Genomic DNA, 20626 nt, shown 5'->3' on the forward strand with positions numbered 1-20626 from the left:
CACCTGCCTGCGTTTGGACCATATCCCTCTAAACCTGTCCTATCCATGTACCTGTCTAATTGTTTCTTAAATGCTGCGATAATCCCTGTCTCAACTACCTCCTCTGGCAGCTCGTTCCGTACACCCACCACCTTTGTGTGAAAAAGTTACCCCTCAGATTCCTACTAAATATTTTCCCCTTCAACCTCAAACGTATGTCCTTTGGTCCTCGATTCCTCGATTCCCCGAACGCCAGAGACTTTGTGCGCCTTCCCGATCTATTCCTCTTTTGATTTTATACACCTCTATAAGATTACCCCTCATCCTCATGCACTCCAAGGAATTGAGTCCCAGCCTGCTCAACTTCTCCCTATGGCTCAGACCCTTGAGTCTTGGCAACATCCCGTAAATCTTCTCTGTACCCTTACCAACTTGAAAACATCTTTCCTAAAACGTGGTGCCCGGAACTGAGCACAAATACTCTAAATGCGAAATACTCTTAATGGTGGAACAATCCTACTCATTCTTCTAATTACTTGGTGTACCTACATAAAGTATTTTACAAATGTGCACTCGGGCACCAAGATTCCTCTTATCTCAACTCTGCCATCCATTTTCTGCTTGTGTCCTTTTATGCCCCTGTCCCACTTAGGAAACCTGAACGTAAACCTCTGGAGACTTTGTGCCCCACCCAAGGTTTCCGTGCGGTTCCCGGAGGTTTTTGTCAATCTCCCTACCTGCTTCCACTACCAGCAACCTCCGGCAACCACCTGCAACCTCCGGGAACCACACGGAAACCTTGGGTGGGGCGCAAAGTCTCCAGAGGTTTCCATTCTGGTTTCCTAAGTGGGATGAGCATTACCTCACAAATTCTAGCTTTATTGATCAAGCAAGACTTTCCCTATAGAATTCCACATTGATTGTCTGTACAGTCTTTTCTTTGACTAGATAGCACACAACAAAAAGCTTTTCACTGTACCCCGGACATGTGACAATAATAAACCTGACTAGTGATTAGATTAGTGCTTTTTAGTTTACTTTGTTTTCCCATTTCGCAAATCATAATTGTATCCAATCTCGCAAATCATAACTAATTCAAACTCCTGTGCAAGGATAGGATAGATTTGGCGGGATATGGGTCAGATGCAGAGAGGTGGGGACAAGCTCGACTTGGCAAATTGGTTGGCACGGACGAGTTGGGCTGAAGGACCTGCGTCCATGCGGTACGGCTCTGTAACTCCAAGACTCGAGCTGAGAGGTGATTGGAAAGAAGGAGTTTGAATTGATTATGATTTGCGAGATTGGATATGGTATATCCATTGATTAGTGGAATGTTAAGAAGAGTTCACAAATATTAAGCCATTAAAATTAAACAATAATTCAATAAAACATTCAGGATAATTAGAATCTTGAATATTCTAAATCAAACTGATAGATAGATACTTTTATCATACGTGACATGTCACAGTGAACTTCTTTATTTTACATACTATACACAAGGTATGCAAAGAGTCGCCACGTATATGGCACCGACAAAGTTGCAAAGTACTCATTGCAGTCCCCAGGGGTCCCTCTTTGTTTTCAATGCCCCCCCCCCACGCCGGGTCCCCTTTTGTACTCTGCGCCCTACCACCATCCCCCCCCCCCCCCCCCCCCCCCCCCCCCCCCCCACAACGCTGGAACTGATGTTGGAACTGATGGTTCAGATTCTTTAAAAGAGGAATTAGACAATAGGTGCAGAAGTAGGCCATTCGGCCCTTCGAGCCAACACTTCCATTCAATGTGATCATGGCTGATCAGCCCCAATCGGTACCCTGTTCCTGCCTTCTCCCCATATCCCCTGACCTGCCTTCTCCCCATATCTCCGCTATCTTTAAGACCCCTATCTAGCTCTCTTTTGAAAGTATCCAGAGAACAGCCCTCTGAGGCAGAGAATTCCACAGACTCACAACTCTCTGAGAAAAAGTGTTTTCTCGTCTCCATTCTATATGGCTTACCCCTTATTCTTAAACTGTGTGCCCTGGTTCTGGACTCCCCCAACATCGAGAACACGTTTCCTGCTTCTAGCATGTCCAAACCCTTAACAATCTTATATGTTTCAATAAGATGCCCTCTCATCCTTCTAAACTCCAGAGTGCATAACCCCAGCCGCTCCATTCTCTCAACAAATGACTGTCCCACCATCCCGGGAATTAACCTTGTAAACCTACGCTGCACTCCCTCAATAGCAAGAATGTCCTTCCTCAAATTAGGGGACCAAAACTGCACACAATACCCCAGGTGTGGTCTCACTAGGGCCCTGTACAACTGCAGAAGGACCTCTTTGCTCCTATACTCGACTCCTCGTGTTATAAAGGCCAACATGCTATTCGCTTTCTTCACTGCCTGCTGTACCTGCATGCTTACTTTCATAGACTGATGAACAAGGACCCCCAGATCCCGTTGTACTTCCTCTTTTCCCAACTTGACGTAATTTAGATAGTAATCTGCCTTCCTGTTTTTGATACCAAAGTGGATAACCTCACATTTATCCACATTAAACTTCATCTGCCATGCATCTGCCCACTCCCACAACCTGTCCAAGTCACCCTGCATTCTCATAACATCCTCCTCACAGTTCACACTGCCACCCAGCTTTGTGTCATCTGCAAATTTGCTCATGTTACTTTGAATTATGTGGTGACTTAAAGAAGATAAATATTGAGAACATGGAGAGCAAGCAAGAGTGTACGTTGTGTCTAGGGAGGAAAAGGCTGTTTCGGTTTTGAATTTGTGATGGGATTGATATGGAGATCAGAGTGAATGAAATGTATGTAACTGTAATGTTTAGGAAGAAATTGCAGATGAAGAAGTGTTTCGTCCTGAAACGTCACCAATTCCTTCCCTCTGTCTGTCCCGCTGAGTTATTCCAGCATTTTGTGTCTATCTTCTGCATGTAACCGCAAACCTTGCTCTTTTCAAGAGAGAGTTTGATTTCGCTCTTAGGGCTAAAGGAATCAAGGGATATGGGGATAAAGCAGGAACAGGGTACTGATTTTAGATGATCCACCATGATCATATTGAATGGCGGTGTTGGCTCGAAGGGCTGAATGGCCTACGCCTGCACCTACAGTATGTTTCCATGTTTCCCCAGATGAGAAGCGATGTGAGCAAGAGCTGCAACTACTGCCCAAGATCCAGTCTGTAATATCGTTATGTGACAAGGGAAGTAACACCACGGTGTCTGTGACACTGACTCCAGGTGAGCTTTGCTCTGTCATTCTGCTAATCATCCGCTAAATATAGAAACTAAGAACTGCAAATGCTGCTAGAATACCAAACTTAGGCAACTCAGGCAGTATCCCTTGAGGTAAATCCCTCCAGTTTTGTTCAATGTGCCTGTTTTGTTTGGGGTTGTGTGTGGTGTGGTTTTAGTGTTAAAGTCTGGATGGTGGCCTCAAACCCTTAAGGAGGTGGATTTTCCAAGCTATTTCCAGGGTGTTCCTTAGACTCTTGAAGGCTACAATTTTATTGGCTACAATATGCAGTAAATGCCAAAATAAAATGCATATTGAGGTGAAGGTTTAACTGGATAACAAGCAAACATTTTGTCTGAAGATGGGTTCTGACCCGAAACATCGCCGATTCCTTTTCTCTAGAGATGCTGCCTGACCCGCTGAGTTACTCCAACATTTGTATCTGTCTTTGGTATAAACCACCATCTGCAGTTCCTTCCTAAACATTTTATAGACCGTTAACCAAACTTGATCCATGATAGATCTGGATGAGGCGAGATATACTTTAATTTAGTTTTGCGATACGGCATGGAAACAGGCCCTTCGGCCCACTGAGTCCACGCCGAACATTGGTCACCTGTTCACGCTTGTTCTATGTTATCTCATTATCACATTTACTTGCAAACATGAGGGGCAATTTACTGAGGCTAATTAACTTACAAATCCGCACGTGTTTGGGATGTGGGAAGAAACTGGAGCAACCGGTGGAAACCCACGCGGTCGCATGGAGAACGTGCAAACTCCACACAGACAGCACCAGAGGTCAGGATCGACTCCGGGTCTCTGATGCTGTGAGGCAGTGTCTCTGCCACGTGCTACTGTGTCGCCCTGAAACCTAAAGGTCTCTTGTTTCCTTCCTTGGCTTAATGTGCTTTTTCTCCAGACAGAGATAAAGAGGGGAACTCAGTCCCTACAGTGGACGTGAATCAGTGGACTTGTAAAGTGTGTTCTGATGTCTTTCAGGAACCACATCTGCTCACAGGTGCGATGCTTTGCCTAAAATAATAGTTACCTTACTTGTAAAATAAGCATCCAAATGGGATAGAGGGTCCCATCTAACTGGGATCCAGTGAGATCCTGGAGTAAAAACATACTAAAAGTTGTAATTGGTTGGGTTCAATAACAACAAACAAACCATGTCCTTGGTTTCCTACCTTTTCTAGCGAATAATGAATGGCCTACATGGAGTGGATATAGAGAGGATGTTTCCAGTAGTAGGAGAGTCTATAATCAGAGAGCACATGAAGTCTATAGGGAGGGATAGAAATGAAAGGTCCAGAATTTGTGCCAAACCTGTGTTGAATTTGGATCGGTGACCTGCACTTCTCTTTGCCAGATTACACGCAAGGCTTCATGTTTAGATGTAGTTTAAGATAGAGGCACAATGCTGGGGCAACTTAGCTGGTCAGGCAGCATCTCTGGAGAATTTGAATAGTTGCTGTTTCAGGTTGAGACCCTTCTTCAGATTGAGAGTCAGGGGGAAAGAAAACCAGAGGTGTGAAAAGGTTCAGAACAAATCAGAGCCGGCGCCGATGACCAAGAAAATGTGGAGCCCACAAGGATCCATTGTGGGCTGTGGTACTTGGTTTGTTGCCACTTGCACTGAGATCGAGTGAAAAGCTCTTTTTAAAGACAAATTGATGAGGCTCTGGGCCTGTACTTGCTGGAGTTTAGAGGGATGAGGGGGGGGTCGTATTGAAATCTACCAAATGATGAATGGCCTACATGCAGTGGATGTGGAGAAGAAGTTTCCAGTAGTAAGACAGTGTATAATCAGAGAGCACAACCTCAGAATAAAAAGACGTGCCTTTAAAATTGAGGTGAGGAGGAACTTCTTTAGCAAGAGGGTTGTGAATCTGAAATTCATTGTCACAGACAGCTAGGGAGGCCAAGTCATTGGGTATTTTTAAAGCGGGGATTGATAGTTCTTTTCTTGATTAGTTAGAGCGTCATAGGTTACAGGAAAAAGGCAGAATGGGGTTAAGGGGGCCAAATGGATCAACCATGATTAAATGGTGGAGCAGACACAATGGGCCGAATGGCCTAATTCTGCTCCTATGTCTTATAATATTCAGAAAAGGATATCACATTTTTGATTTTGCTAAAAGAGGTATGGCATGGAAATCTAAGGAAGTTATGCTAAACCTTCATTAAACGTGCAAGTGGTGTAATTTAATTCTGATTGTCGCATTTAATGAGGAATGTGAAGATCTTAAAAAGGGTGTGGAAGACTTGTTAGAATTTATACTGTTGTGAATGTGAACTGAGAGGGAAGCGACTAACTGTAACTGATACTGATGAACCCCTTGCACCTTCACAGTACAGCATCTGTGTCTTGTTTAGTTTATTGTCACATGTACCGAGGTACAGTGAAAAGCTTTTGTTGTGTGCTAACTAGTCACCAGAAAGATAATACATGATTACAATCGATCCATTTACAGTGTATAGATACATGATGAGGGAATAATGTTTAGTGCAAGGTAAAACCAGTAAAGCCCGAACAAGGATAGTCCGAGGGTCACCAAAGAAGTAAGATTGTGGTGGGATGGTTCAGTTTGCCTGATAACCTCAGCACTACCCTGACTCCGGTACCATTGCTCACTGTTTAAACGCTTTGGTTTTAAAATACAATCTCGACAACTGCAGACCATCTGATGAATCACTTGGAGCAAGTTCACGGAGTGCCACCTCCAGTGAAAGATCCGGTTCCCGATCGAGCCGCGGAAACTCTCCTCAGCGACCCCCCAGCCGTGGTTGAGGTAGCCGCCAATCCGGAGCACAAGTCCAGAGCCAGGCGGCCTCGGAAGCCAAAGTTACGGCGGGATGACCCTGAACAGTTGCGGCCGGACTGCAATCAGAACGCAGGTTTGGACCATCTCTGTGTTTGGTGCGGTGGGAAGGAAGTGTGAGCCGCGGGCATTTTGCAGTTCGTTATTGCAAAGGGCTTGACTTTTTTTGTTTTAAAACATACTTTTGGGGGGGCTCGGAAAATGACTTTAATAAGTGGAGACCTCATACCAGATCCTACCAGATAGAGTGAATTAAAACTGGCCAAATGGAGGGTGGACTGCTGGGGATACGGTTGGGTTAATTGACGAAGTGCGACAAAGTAAAGTCAAGTTGCAGAGTCAGGATAGGCACAAAATGCTTGAGTGACTTAGTGAGTCAGGCAGCATCTCTGGAGAACATGGATAGGTGACGTTACCCACCCAAATTATCTTCTGATACTTTCTTGTGCTCACTAATCAATAAATTGATTCTAAGCATTCTCCTTTACCCTAGAAATAAGGACCACAGATGCTGGTTTACAAAAGGTGGCCAGCATCTCTGGAGAAGATGGATAAGTAATTTCGCACCCGTAAACACCTCCTATCCATGTTCTCCAAAGATGCTGCCTGACCCGCTGAGTTACTCCAGTACTTTGTGTTGTCCTGTTTATTGTGGGACTCGAGCTTAAGAGCAGGTGTGGGTCAATCATTGTACTATCTTCAATTAAAATCTGTTACTGACCTCATCCAATAATAATCTTGTCAACAGTTGTCTGAAAATGTGATTATTTTGCAAGAATATCAAGATGCATTTACCTTCCGGTGAAATCGATTGCACCCCTTCTTTTGTAATTCCTGCGTTTCCTTGCAGTGTCCGAGAGTATTGTGAAAACCTCTTCAACATCGGCGCCTTTGGAAGCACCTGTGCGTGAAGGAAGAATGGGCGATTTGTTAAATTCGGGGAAGATGTTGCGAAATGGCCGTCATGTGCGCCCAAATTTGAGGCAAGTCTCAAGGATATAAATGTGTATTTGTTAAATATGTTTTAGCTCATGCAACCCTTTGGTACTGCAGCTTTCAGCAGCTTGCAAGCCCACTGAAATTGTCATTTCAACGTAGATGCAATGAGGTTGCCTTAATGTATTAAAGGCTTTTCTGGAGGAAAGGAGAACAAGAGAATTTACGACAGACTGGCACTGCGGCTCTGGTGGGGGACACGGTGCAGGTGGGGTGGAATCCAGGACAAAGAAGCCCAGCTCTGAAATTGGGGAAAGGCTACTATTGAGGGAAGTTCAACAGTAAAGGCTGATGTTAATATCATTCTCTCTTTCACAATTGACAGTGTGGTGGATAGAAGGGAGGCACAGTGCGCAGCGGTAGAGCTGCTGCCTTACAGTGGCAAAGACCTGGGTTCGATCCTGTATGGACTTTGTATGTTTTCCCCCTGACTGTGTGGGTTTTCTCCAGGTGCTCAGGTTTCCCCCCACACTCCAAACACATACACGTTTGTAGGTTAATTAGCTTCAGTAGAATTGTAAATTGTACCAGTATGTAGGGTAGTGTTAGTGTACTGGGGATCTCTGGTCAGCACCGTCTTGGTGGGCCGAACGGCCTGTTTCCATGCAATATTTCTAAAGTCTAAACTAACTTAATATTTTTTTCTTGATGGGCAGTTAGTTTAATTTAAAGATATGGCATGGAGATGGGCCCTTCAGCCCACCAAGTTCACGCCGATCGTCATATGCACGTATAGTGAGGTACAGGCACAATAAAAATCTTGCTTGCAGCAGCATCACAGGCACAGAGTCGACACAAAAACAAAGTATATTTAACAAACATATAATTTATATAGAAATTACGCAAGACATTGGGGGAGGGAAAAAAAGACGCTGTAAAAATAGCAAGGTCTTAGTGCAAAAATCCACATCCATCCTGCGATTGTGTACACGTTTTTATAAGCAGTGTCATTTGCTTATGGTTTGTTCTTCTCCCACAGGCCAGATACTCACAGAAAGATAGTACGACGTTCAGGTGACCTACGAGTCTACCAGTGCTACCTCTGTAACAAATACTTCAACAACAGCAGCAACCTGAAGAGACACATCCGTTCCCATGGTAACAACAATATTCTAACATCAGGCCTATTACTAATTCAGATCCTAAGGACCTTTCTTAAAGCAGTGACTTGTTAACTGCATGATATATATATTTTTTACTAAGTGCCTAAATCTGTTGGGCCCGATCTGGAAATGCTTATACAGAAATAAATAACCGCATTTCTTGTTCCGCACATTTTATATAAATTAAAATACGTCTACCAACTTTGCCCATCTTGTTCAATAGGTTCCCTCACTGAGGTTTGGTTTAGAGTTTAGTTAAGAGATACAGCGCGGAAACAGGCCGTACGACCCACAAAGTCTGCGCCAACCAGCGATCCCCGCTCACTAACGCTATCTTATACACACGAGGAGCATTTTACAATTACCAACTAACCTACAAACCTGTACGTCTTTGGAGTGTGGGAGGAAACCCGCAGCACCCGGAGAAAACCCACGCAGGTCACGGGGAGAAGGTACAAACTCCGTACAAACAGCGCCGGTAGTCAGGATCGAACCTGAGTCTCTGGCGCTGTAAGGCAGCAACTGTACTGCTGCACCACCGTGCCCTGTGATGCTAAAGTGCTTGGTACTCTGAGTTTATGCACTTGTTCCTAAGAAACCATTTCATTGAGGGAGGAGGAACTGGTGGGTTTTGAAGTAAACCTTTTGGCACTAATCATTGGAGAGCTGTCATCAATGACAACTCTGGCTGCCTTCACTTTGTTTATTTCCTCAGCTTAAGCAGTTGAGAGAGCTTCTTCTCTACATGCCCATTCATTCCCTCCCATCACCACAAACCCCCTACTGTTACTTTCCAACCTGTTAATCTGGTTCTGGCAAATGGAAGCTTTTCACTCTTGAACATCATTTGCTCTCAGGTCACGAGCAGTGTAGAACTATAGAGTAAAACCTCTGAAATGACTCAATAAATACATTCAGACTGCAGTATCATTAGACGGTTTCCCTGAAAATCTTCCTATTGCACTGTCCCTGGATCTGATAGAATGGAACGACCCATGAATCAGTCCCATATTATCAATAGTTTAGTTAGAGACTTTATTTAGATTTTTACTTTTATTTAGAGATACATTGCGGAAATAAGCCTTTCAGCCCACCGAGCCCACACAGACCAGCAATCACCACGCACTAACACTATCCTACACACACTTGGGACAATTTACAATTTTACCAAGCCAATTAAGCTACAAAACTGTACGTCTTTGGGGTGTGGGAGAAAACTCACGCAGGTCAAGGGGAAAACGTACAACTCTACTGCTGCGCTGCCATGACACCTATATTGTGGAATAAATACAGAGCCAGACACCATGTGCTCTGAAGTACCATTTCAGTTGCTGCTTTACAGCACCAGACAACACAGGCTCGATCCTGACTGTGGGTGCAGTCTCCACAGAGTTTGTACGTTCACCCCGTGACCTGCGTAGGTTTTATCCGGGTTCCCCGGTATCCTCCCACGTTCCAAAAACGTGCAGGGTTGTAGGTTAATTGGCTTCCGTAATCTTTCCTTGGTGTGTAGGATAGTGTTTGTGTATGAGGTGATTGCTAGTCGGGGTGGATTCGGTGGGCCGAAGGGCCTGTTTCTACGCTGAATCTCTAAGGTCATTTACCTATGGCACATATTATATGACAACATAAACTTCCACCACCCTTGTTATGGTCAAGACATAATTAGGGTTAAAGATGCAACAATTTACCAATGGTGCTATTATTTTAAGATTATATTTAAGTGAATCAAGTGAAGTGAATGTGTACAATTACCTTTTATTGTACCTCTTTATCTGGCAAAAATTCCCTTTGGGATCACTTTTATTTATTAATCCATTAATGGGAAATTGAAGGGAAGTAAAGTATTACTGTGAGCATTGTGGTCTACCATCCAACAAATGGGAAATGATCAAACCACACAGTGTGCCGTCACAGATTCTTGATCTCCATATGAATACTGAACAAAATACCAACAGGGGGGCGATGCAACAGGCTGTCTTTCTGTGTTTTTTTTGTTATTTTTAGTGCGTTTGTGTTAATGTTCTCTGATTTTGTTTTATGTGTGGGAGGGGGTCGCGGGGAAACTTTTTTTCAATCTATTACCTTGCCAGAGATGCGATTATTTTCCGGATCGTATCGCCGGTCGCTCTGTGACCTAACACCATGGAGCTGGAGGTCTTGCTCGGGACTGACTTTGAGCCCGACCGCGGGGACGTGGACTTACCATGGGAGCTGATCCCTTGCCTGGGATTGTTCCAACCGCGGCCTGCGGATTTCACCATCAAATTGCTCACAGTCTCGGGTAGAGACCGATGTCGGGAAACTCCAAAGTTGCAGAAGGTTTCGACCAGCCCCGACCCGGGGTCAGATCGCCCGACGCGGGGAGCTGACATCCCCCCGATGCAGGAGCTTGATTGCCCCTATGCGGAGCGCCTGACAGCCGGCTACGGGAGCCAAGATCGCCTCGTAAACGGATGGCTCGAGGCCCCCCAACTGCGGGAGAACAAAGCAGGGAAGAGATTGGACTTTTTTTCGCCTTCTATCACAGTGCGGAATGTGGAGGGGTCACTGTGGTGGATGTTCATGTTAAAATGTATTTTGTGTGTTCTGTTGCTTTTTAATGGTATGACTGTATGGCGAATCAAATTCCTCGTATGTTGCAAAACATACTTGGCTAATAAAGTATGATTATGATTATAATAAAATTAATCATAGGAACCCATTAACTTTGCACTCTCACTGCTTACTGACCTAAGCTGGATTATTCTTTATAAGATTACTCTTTATCAGTTTTAAGGGTTTATTTATTTATCTTTTATCTTCAGGTGATAAACTTTACAAATGCGATGAATGCGAGAAACAATTCAGCCGGAAGGAGAGTCTGAAACAACACGTCTCTTATAAACACAGCAGAAATGAGGTGATCACACTGTCACTGATTACACTTTTTATTGACATTTATAATTACTATATATATATAATTATATTTATGATTTATTGAAATTAAAGTAAGCAAACCTTGCTACAACCAACTGATGAACACGTGCTACTTGACAGCACTGTTAACATTTTCTATAACTTGGCTTACAATTATGAGTAGAGTGAATGAAAGGGTGATTATTAGTGAGATTGGATTTGTCCTGCTTCTTGTGGACAATTTTTCACATCTATTCATCACCCATGCTGTCAACTGCATTCTCCACCATTCCATGATCAACACCCCGTTTCCTACACCAGTGCCGAGACAGTGGCCGGTAAGGTACTCTTCCAATATGATAATTGGGAGTCCTTCAGCAAATAACTAGAGGGCGAGTCTAGGACCAGAGGCCATTGCCTCAGAATCAAAGGACGTTCCTTTAGGAAGGAGAAGAGGAGGAATTTCTTGCGTCAGAGGGTGGTGAATCTGTGGAATTCATCGCCACCAGAAGGCTGTGGTGGCCAAGTCAATGGATATTTGTAAGGCAGAGGTAGATAGATTCTTGATTAGTACGGGTGTCAGGGGTTATGGAAGGAGGCAGGAGAATGAGGTTAAGAGGGAAAGATAGATCAGCCATGATTGAATGGCAGGGTAGGCTTGATGGGCCGAATGGCCTAATTCTGCTCGTCGAATTTATGGACAATTATTACACCAATTATTAAACTGTGGCTTTTACCAGCTGTGTTTACCATGTGTTACTTTGTAAGGTGAATCTTGCCAATTTTGCACCCAATTATTACACCAGTTATTAAGCTGTGATTGTTGTTGCTCCCTAGGTGGATGACAGCTACATGTTCCAGTGTTCCACGTGTCTAAAAGCTTTCCGCATCAGAACAGCGCTGGAGTTTCACAACTGTCGAACAGGTAAAAGAGGTAAATTTGCTGTCAGTGGAAGTGGCAGCCCTGTTAAGGGCTGTGTTCGTGTGTATCAGTTTTTTGTATCTTTGGCTTCCGTTCAATTAGCATTAGTCCTCCCAGACCCAGAGGCGCTGACGATACCTGCAGCATAATTACATGGCCAGGCTGACATCGGCTGACTCAATGCAAACCAGCAAAACCAAACATGGGTGGTTTTGCAGATAGGGAAGATGCTTGTGAAAGATTGCAACAGGATCTGGATTGATTGGCCAGGTGGGTTGAGGAATGGTTGATGGAATTTAATATAGATAATTGTAAGGTGTTGCAATTTGGGACGTCTAACAAGGGCAGGACCTACACATTGAATGGGAGGCCTCTGGGGAGTGTTGTAGAGCATAGGGATCTAGGAGTACAGGTGCATGGTTCCTTGAAGGTCGCATCACAGGTAGATTAGGTGGTCACAGAGGCTTTTGGAACATTGGCCTTCATCAGTCAGAGTATTGAGTATCGAAGTTGGGAGGTCATGTTGCAGTTGTATAAGACAATGGTGAGACCGCATTTAGAATATTGTGTTCAGTTCTGGGCACCATGTTATAGGAAAAATATTGTCAAGCTTGAAAGGGTTAAAAAAAGATTTACAAGGATGTTGCCAGGACTGGAGGGTGGGAGCTATAGGGAGAGGTTGAGTAGGCTGGGTCTCTATTCCTTGGAGCGCAGGAGGATGAGGGGTGATCTCATAGAGGTATACAAAATCATGAGAGGAATAGATCAGGTAGATGCACAGAATCTCTTGCCCAGAGTAAGTGAATTGAGGACCAGATGACACTTGTTTAAGGTGAAGGGGAAAAGATTTAATAGAAATCTGAGGGGTAACATTTTCATACAAAGGGTGAAGGATGTATGGTACAAGCTGCCAGAGGTGGTAGTTGAGGCTGGGACTATCCCAAGGTTTAAGAAAAAGTTAGACAGGCACATGGATAGGACAGGTTTGGAGGGATATGGACCAAGCGCAGGCAAGTGGCACTAGTGTAGCTGGGACATGTTGGCTGGTGTGGGTGAGTTGGGTCAAAGGGCCTGTTTCCACACTGTATCACTCTGTGACTAACACAAGTTGGGATTTTGCTAGTCAGGATTCTTAGTGTTACAGTAAGGTTTAAAACTTGGATATATCCTATGAAGAAAACATGCCCTCTTTTGCATCTTTTGCACATATTCACAGGAGATGTTATTCCCTTTATTCTGCATCTGTACACTGTAGACAGCTTGATTGTAATCATGTATAGTCTTTCCGCTGACTGGTTAGCATGCAACAAAAAAGGTTTTCACAGAATAGTAAAAAGCTTGGATAGAGTGGATGTGGAGAGGATGTTTCCACTAGTGGGAGTGTCTTGGACGAGAGGTCATAGCCTCAGAATTAAAGGCCCTTCTTTTAGGAAGGAGATGAGGAGGAATTTCTTTAGTGAATCTGTTGAATTTTTTGCCAGAGAGGCGGCGGAGGACAAGTAGATATTTTTACGGCAGAGATCGATAGATCCTTGACTAGTACGAGTGTCAGAAGTTATGGGAAGGAGGCAGGAGAATGGAGTTCGGAGGGAGAGATAGATCAGCCATGATTGAATGGCGGAGTAAACTGGCTGGGCCGAATGGCCTAATTCTGCTCGTATCACATGATCTTATGGACCTCGGTACACCTGACAACATGCAAAACTAAACTCCTGCAAAGGTCCGTTCTGTTTTTGAAGAGTCCTTCAGAGGACCTCTCCGCTCAACTGCATGTTAGATGGTTCTGTGTTGGCAAGATCTTGCCAATCGAACCACTTGAGTTGATTGATGCTTAATTAAATTCATCGTTGTAAAAAAAGAAGTTGCATTGCCCGAAGTGAAAACAGCATTGATTACACATAAAAGATAGAATCTCATTGACTGAGAGAACATGCAAGAAGAAGCTGGAAAAATAATGCACTCAAGAAGAAAAGCTAAAATTACCAAGGAAATAACAAATAGAAGCCTTATACATAAATTACTGCAGAGCAATAAAGAAAAAGACATAAGATAGCATAAAATGATCCGAATAATCTGGCAAAATGGGAATACAGTGTGGGATCGGTCTGTTTCTGTGCAGTATCTCTCTCTGACTTAATAAAACTAAACCGTGGGTTACTCTAGAATTAATGTAGCACGATAAGTTCCTGAAGTTACAGGGCTTTGGAGAAAAGATGTGGCAGTAATTGTGCAGCTCTTCCAGTGTGCAAGTCCACCACCGATTTTCCGGCACCCCCTTTAATCCAGCCAAAATTACGAGATCACACTTGAAACCCCCCTGCAGATATTCCCCCGAAAATATGGTGCCTAGGTCGGGTGCGGCGGATAATTTCGACCTCAGTGGCACTTCCGCGGTGGATCGGCGGGTCGAATTTGCCTCCTGCGGCCGGGACTCTGGAGCTCCGGCCCGGTCAGAGCCGGCAGATCCATTCCCATAACTAACCTCCAAAGCCGAGCTTGCGAGACGATATCTCGGCTGCTCAGCTGCCCGGACAGACAGTTCCATTACTCCTCCCGGAGGCCGTGACCTCTGTTGGTCCGGAAAAAACGGATTATCCAGAAAGCCTCTGGACCCAGGCGTGCCGGAAAATCAGGGTTGGACCCCCATCCACATCAACGGGATGGAGGTGGAACGTGTTTCCACCTTCAGGTTCCCGGGGGTCAACATCTCCAATGACCTCTCTTGGACCCACAATACCTCAACTCTGGTCAAGAAGGCTCACCAGCGTCTCTTCTTCCTGAGGACACTGAAGAAGGTCCATCTATCCCCTCAGATTCTGGTGAACTTCTACCGCTGCACCATCAAGAGCATCCTTACCAACTGTATCACAGTATGATATGGCAACTGCTCTGTCTCCGACCGGAAAGCACTGCAGAGGGTGGTGAAAATTGCCCAACGCATCACCGGTTCCTCGCTCCCCTCCATTGAGTCTGTCCAAAGCAAGCGTTGTCTGCGAAGGGCGCTCAGCATCGCCAAGGACTGCTCTCACCCCAACCATGGACTGTTTACCCTCCTACCATCCAGGAGGCGCTACAGGGCTCTCCATTGCCGGACCAGCAGGTCCAGGAACAGCTTCTTCCCTGCGGCTGTCACACTACTCAACACTGTACCTCGGTGACTGCCAATCACCCCCCCCCCCGGACACTCCTCCCAGAGGAAAAACACTATGACTGTATGCATGTAAATAGATTTATTTATTGAAATCATATTCTATGTCGCTCTTCCAGGGAGATGCTAACTGCATTTCGTTGTCTCTGTACTATACACTGACAATGACAATTAAAGTTGAATCTGAATCTGAATCTACTACCCTAGACATAGTAGGGTGAAGTGATGTCTATGGGCCATGCTTTTCTGTGACTGTAATTATGGACAGTTAATAACAGTGCTGCAATCTTCCTTGCTGCCAAATCTTTCCCCTTCCTGCATTTTGCATGTGATGTGTTTATTTTCTAGACGACAAAACATTCCAGTGCGATATGTGCTTCAGATTCTTCTCGACGAACAGCAACCTCTCGAAGCACAAGAAGAAACATGGCGACAAGAAGTTCTCCTGCGATACCTGCGGGAAAATGTTCTACCGGAAGGACGTAATGTTGGACCACCAGAGACGGCACACTGAAGGCACGTTGCAACGTTTTAAGACAAAACAAATCTCCCTAGTCGATCCCTTTGGCTTCTGAGGCAGGAAAGTTGCTTTGTTCAACAGGAAACTTATGAAGTTGCACGCTACTTTTAAGTTTAGTTTAGAGAAACAGCGTAGAAACAGGCCCTTCGGCCCACCGAGTCCGCACCGACCAGCGATCCCTGCAACATTACTACACATTATCCTACACACTCTAGGGCCAATTTTTAACATTTATACCAAGCCAATTAACCGTCTTTCAAGTGCAGGAGGAAACTGAAGATCTCAGAGAAAACCCACGCTGGTCACGAGGAGAACGTGCAAACTCAGTACAGACAAGCACCCGTAGTCGGGATCGAATCGGGTTCTCTGGCGCTGTAAGGCAGGAGCCCTCTCTCACCGCCACCCTGCCGCCAAAGGTTCACCTCTCTCACCGCCACCCTGCCGCCAAGTAGTGAAGTCTTCTGATAAATTCCTGTGCTCACTAATCAATAGATTGATTCTAAGCATTCTCCTTTACTCTGGAAACGAGGAACTGCAGATGCTGGGTTTAAAAGAAAAAACCCCCGATGTGCTGGAGTAACTCAGCGGGTCAGGCGGTATCTCTGGAGAACATGGATGGGTGACGTGTCACACCCGAAACGCCTCCTATCCACGTTCTCCAAAGATGCTGCCTGAACCGCTGAGTTACTCCAGCACTTTGTGTTGTCCTGTATATTGTGGGACTCAAACATAGGAGCAGGAATGGGTCAATCATTGGCTTATCTTCAATTACAATCTGTTACTGACCTCATCCAATAATAATCTTATCAACTATTGTTTGAAAATCTAATTATTTTGCAAGAATATCAATAAACTTTTTTGGAAATTCCAATTACTTTTTAATAAGCTTTTGCATGAAAAAGTGTCTCTTGATTTTCTTCCTGGTTTTCTCACTCTTGATTTTATGTACTCCGAGAAAGTAAATTCCCTGTATTGACCCTGTAAGACTAATTTGTTTAATAGGTTTTGAGCGATATGGGCCTAATCCAAGCAGGTGGGACTAGTGCAGATGGGACATGCTGGTTGGCTTGGGCAACTTGGGCAGAAGGGCCTGTTTCCATGCTGTATGACTCTAATGGTTGTGACTTATTGGTAAGGCCGTGACGTTCTTTCCAAAGAGGGACCCCATGGTACTGAATGGGTAATTAGTGGAGGCATTGGGTGTGGTAAGTTATTTGTGCCCATGTTTCAGGTCTGCCATAACTCTCATCATGTAATTTAGCTACACTATACACTAAGAATGAATGAATGAATGAATTAATTAATTAATAAGTTTTTTGGCCAAGTATTCACATACAAGGAATTTGCCCTGGTGCTCAGCCCACAAGTGACAACATGACAACCAGTGACAGTTAGGAATGACACATAAAACATTGGACATTAATAATAAAACATTATTGATTAAACATGTTATTTAAATAAAATACCAGCGGCATGGTGGCACGGCGGTAAAGTTGCTGCCTTACAGCGCCAGTGACCGGGTTTGATCCTGACTGCGGGTGCTGTCTGTATGGAGTCTATGTTTTCCCCGTGACAGCGTGGGTATTCGGCCAGGTGCTTCGGTTTCCTCCCACACTCCAAAGACGTGCAGATTTCTGGTTAATTTGGTTTTCATAAAAATAGTAAATTGTCCCTAGTGTCTCGGATAGTATTAATAGTCTACGGGGATCGCTGGTCGGCGTGGACTCGGTTGGCCGAAGGGGCTGTTTCCGCACTGTAACTTTAAACTAAACTAAACTATTCTTTTGATTACATCTCCTAAACGAGCCTACTTTCTGACCACACCATGCAGCTGCAGATTTGTAAAGTGTGGCGTTTTTGAGCTGTTTTACTGCCGTGTTTTAACCAAATCTATGCAACATGGGAAAAAAATAGGTGCAGGAGTAGGCCATTTGGCCCTTCGAGCGTGCACCGCCATTCAATATGATCATGGCTGATCGTCCAAAATCAGTGGCCCCGTTACTGCTTTTCCCCCATATCCCTTGATTCTGTTAGCCCTAATGTTAGAATGTATCCTTGTCACCGTTCCAGCTACTAGTTATAATCTATCATTGGATTTCACTGCTCCGTACTTGGGCTCTGTACAGGATTATTAGTACCTGGTGTGTGGTAATTTGGGGTTTCGTCATTATATTTTCCAGTAATGTTTTATCTATTTTTAACCAGGTGGAAAACGTGTGAAAAAAGATGGAAGTGTGAGCAATGGAATAGTGAAGAACAAAAAGGAACCATCGGCATGCCCTGTCTGTGGAAAGGTGTGAGCAGTGATGGCACTTTATGCTGAAGGCCATTGTACACATCGTGAAGCTTCGGAAACCGAGGGCTTGATAGAAGTTTATAAAAATAATGAGAGGCATAGATAGTTAGGGCCTTTTTCGTAGGGTGGAAATGTCAGATACTAGAGCTCACAGATTTAACATGAGGGGAGATGAATCAAAGGAGGCTTGCGAGTCAAGTTTTTTCACACAAGAATGGTAGGTGCCTGAATTAATCTCCACTGTACCCTCTCCAGTGCAATCACATCCCTCCCACAGTGTGGTCACAGAAACTGTGGACAGAACTCGAGCCTTGGGATGTGTAGGGAACTGCAGCCCTAAGTTACTCCAGCATTTTGTTTCTCTCCCCTGACTCTCAGCCTGAAGAAGGCTCTCGACTTGAAACGTCACCTATTCCTTTTCTCCAGAGATACTGCTTGGCCTGCTGAGCTTTCAGAATTTTGTGTCTCTCTCATATCCTTAATTCACCGCCTCTTAACCTACCTGTGCTGCCACCTTCAGGAAGCCTTGCATTTGTGCATCAAAGTCTCTTAGTACTCCCATGTTTCTTACCATTTACTGGGAATGCCCTATCCTTACTCGTCCTTCATAACCTTGCAGTTATCAGGATTAAATTCTAGTTGTCAATGTTCTGCCCACCTGATCAGCTGATCCATGATCCTATTGACTACTTCTCCACCATTAACAGCGTTACCAATTTTCGTGTCATTTTTGTACTTAATACCTCCTATGTTCATATCTATTCTATTAATGTATATAACAAACAGTAAGGGACCCAGCAATGATTCTGGTGATCACAGGCTTCCAATTACAAAACAACCCTGCACCATCACCCATTGCTTCCTATTATTGAGCTACTTTTTTGTCCAATTTGACAACTTGCCTTGGATTGCAAAGGTTCCAAACTTTTGGATGACTCCCATGTGAGATCTTGTCAAAGGCCTTACTGACATTTACTTTGGAGATACAGCACGAAACCAGGACTTTCGGCCCCACTGACTACGCGCCGACCAGTGATCCCCACACAATAACACAATCCTACACACACTAGGGACAATTTACAATTTTACCGGAGAAAACCCACGCAAGTCACTGGGAGAACGTACAGACCGCACCTGTAGTGAGGATCAAACCCGGGTCTCTGGTGTTGTAAGGCAGCAACTCTACCGATGCACCACCGTGCTGCAGTTTAGTTTATCTTAATATTGTCATGTGTACCGAGGCGAGGTACAAGGAAAATCTTTAGTTTGCGCGCTATCCAAAGAAAAGACTATCCGTGATTACAATCAAGCTGTCCGCAGTGCACAGGTAAAGGATAGCGATTACAACATTTAGTGCAAGATAAAGTCTGATTAAAGATAGTTCAAAGGTCGCCCGTGTGGATTATCTTAACTTCACTGCCCTCAATTTTGTTATCTCTTTGGAAAAACTCCGTGAATAATGGAAGAGAGTATTTGTCGTGTTCCTGTTTCCTGATTTGCATTTTGTCGCCAGGTTTTCTCCTGTCGAAGCAACATGAACAAACACTTGTTGACGCATGGAGATAAGAAGTACACGTGTGAGATCTGTGGACGCAAGTTTTATCGAGTCGATGTCCTGAGGGATCACACTCACGTTCATTTTAAGGTACTTTTTTTCAGAAACATGCTTTGTCTTGGCACAGAGTTGGGGAATCGAGAACTAGGAGACATGGGTTTAAGGTGAGGGGGTAAAGATTCAATGGGAACCTGAGGGGTAACTTTTTTGCACAAAGGGTGATGGGTGCACGGAACGAGCTGCCAGAGGAGGTGGTTAAGGCAGGTACTATTGCAACGTTTAAGAAACATTTAGGTTGATATATGGATAGGATACGTTTAGAGGGATATGGGCCAAAACATTTTCTGTAGAAGAGTACTTTTGGATTAGTTGGTGGCATGACCATATCTAAATCAGAAGCTTTTGGAAATTAAGTTCCACTTAGAGAGAGAAAATGAAAATCAAAAATGAACTGACCACAAACATGCAATTATCTTTTAAGTGAGTGTGCTGCTTTTCTTGCCAGGTGAGCTGATTGCACACAACTTCCCTAACATCCAGTTTATGAATGCAGTTTCCCCACAGCCAATATTTGCACCTTTCCTGGTAATGATTGCCATACAATGCAGTTGCTGCAGAACTGATGTCCGGTATTTGTGCGGGTGTTGCTAGTTGGCACTGGAATACCTGGATTATTCTAGCAGGTGCCTGGTGGTGAAGATATCAACTTTGATTCATGGTACAGTATCTCACTGCCAGGAACAAAACTTAAAAAACGGAAACAGTGTTTTGAGCAAAAGTGGAAGCAATGTGAATGGATTGTTACAGTGGTCATACGGCATTCAGGAATGACACTTTTAATTTACGCTGTTCATCAGTTATTGGAGAAAAATTAGGCCATTTGGCCCATCAAGCGTACTTTGCCAATCAATCATGGCGAATCTATCTTTCCCTCTCCAAACCAATCTCCTGCCTTCTCACCATAACCCGACACCAGTACTAGTCAAGAATCTTATCAATTTCTGCCTTAAAAATATCAATTGACTTGGCCTCCACAGCCTACTGTTTGTTGCAATGAATTCCACAGATTCACCACCCTCTGGCTGAAAAAAATCCTCCTTATCTCCTTTCTATAGATAGGTCCATTTATTCTAAGGCTATGGCCT

General features: G+C 44.3%; 1 protein-coding gene across 1 annotated transcript in view; it reads left to right on the forward strand.

Moving 5' to 3' along the window:
* Window positions 1-20626, forward strand: part of prdm15 (PR domain containing 15) — a 49916-nt gene that overhangs the window by 13746 nt on the left and 15544 nt on the right. The window contains exons 7-14 of the mRNA XM_055645111.1: window positions 5901-6119; window positions 6894-7026; window positions 8019-8137; window positions 10950-11044; window positions 11878-11974; window positions 15459-15626; window positions 17836-17924; window positions 19440-19571. Coding sequence (XP_055501086.1) covers window positions 5901-6119; window positions 6894-7026; window positions 8019-8137; window positions 10950-11044; window positions 11878-11974; window positions 15459-15626; window positions 17836-17924; window positions 19440-19571 — 1052 coding nt within the window. The remainder of the gene's footprint in view (window positions 1-5900; window positions 6120-6893; window positions 7027-8018; window positions 8138-10949; window positions 11045-11877; window positions 11975-15458; window positions 15627-17835; window positions 17925-19439; window positions 19572-20626) is intronic.

This window comes from Leucoraja erinacea, chromosome 13, assembly GCF_028641065.1.
Source record: "Leucoraja erinacea ecotype New England chromosome 13, Leri_hhj_1, whole genome shotgun sequence".
NCBI lineage: Eukaryota > Metazoa > Chordata > Chondrichthyes > Rajiformes > Rajidae > Leucoraja > Leucoraja erinaceus.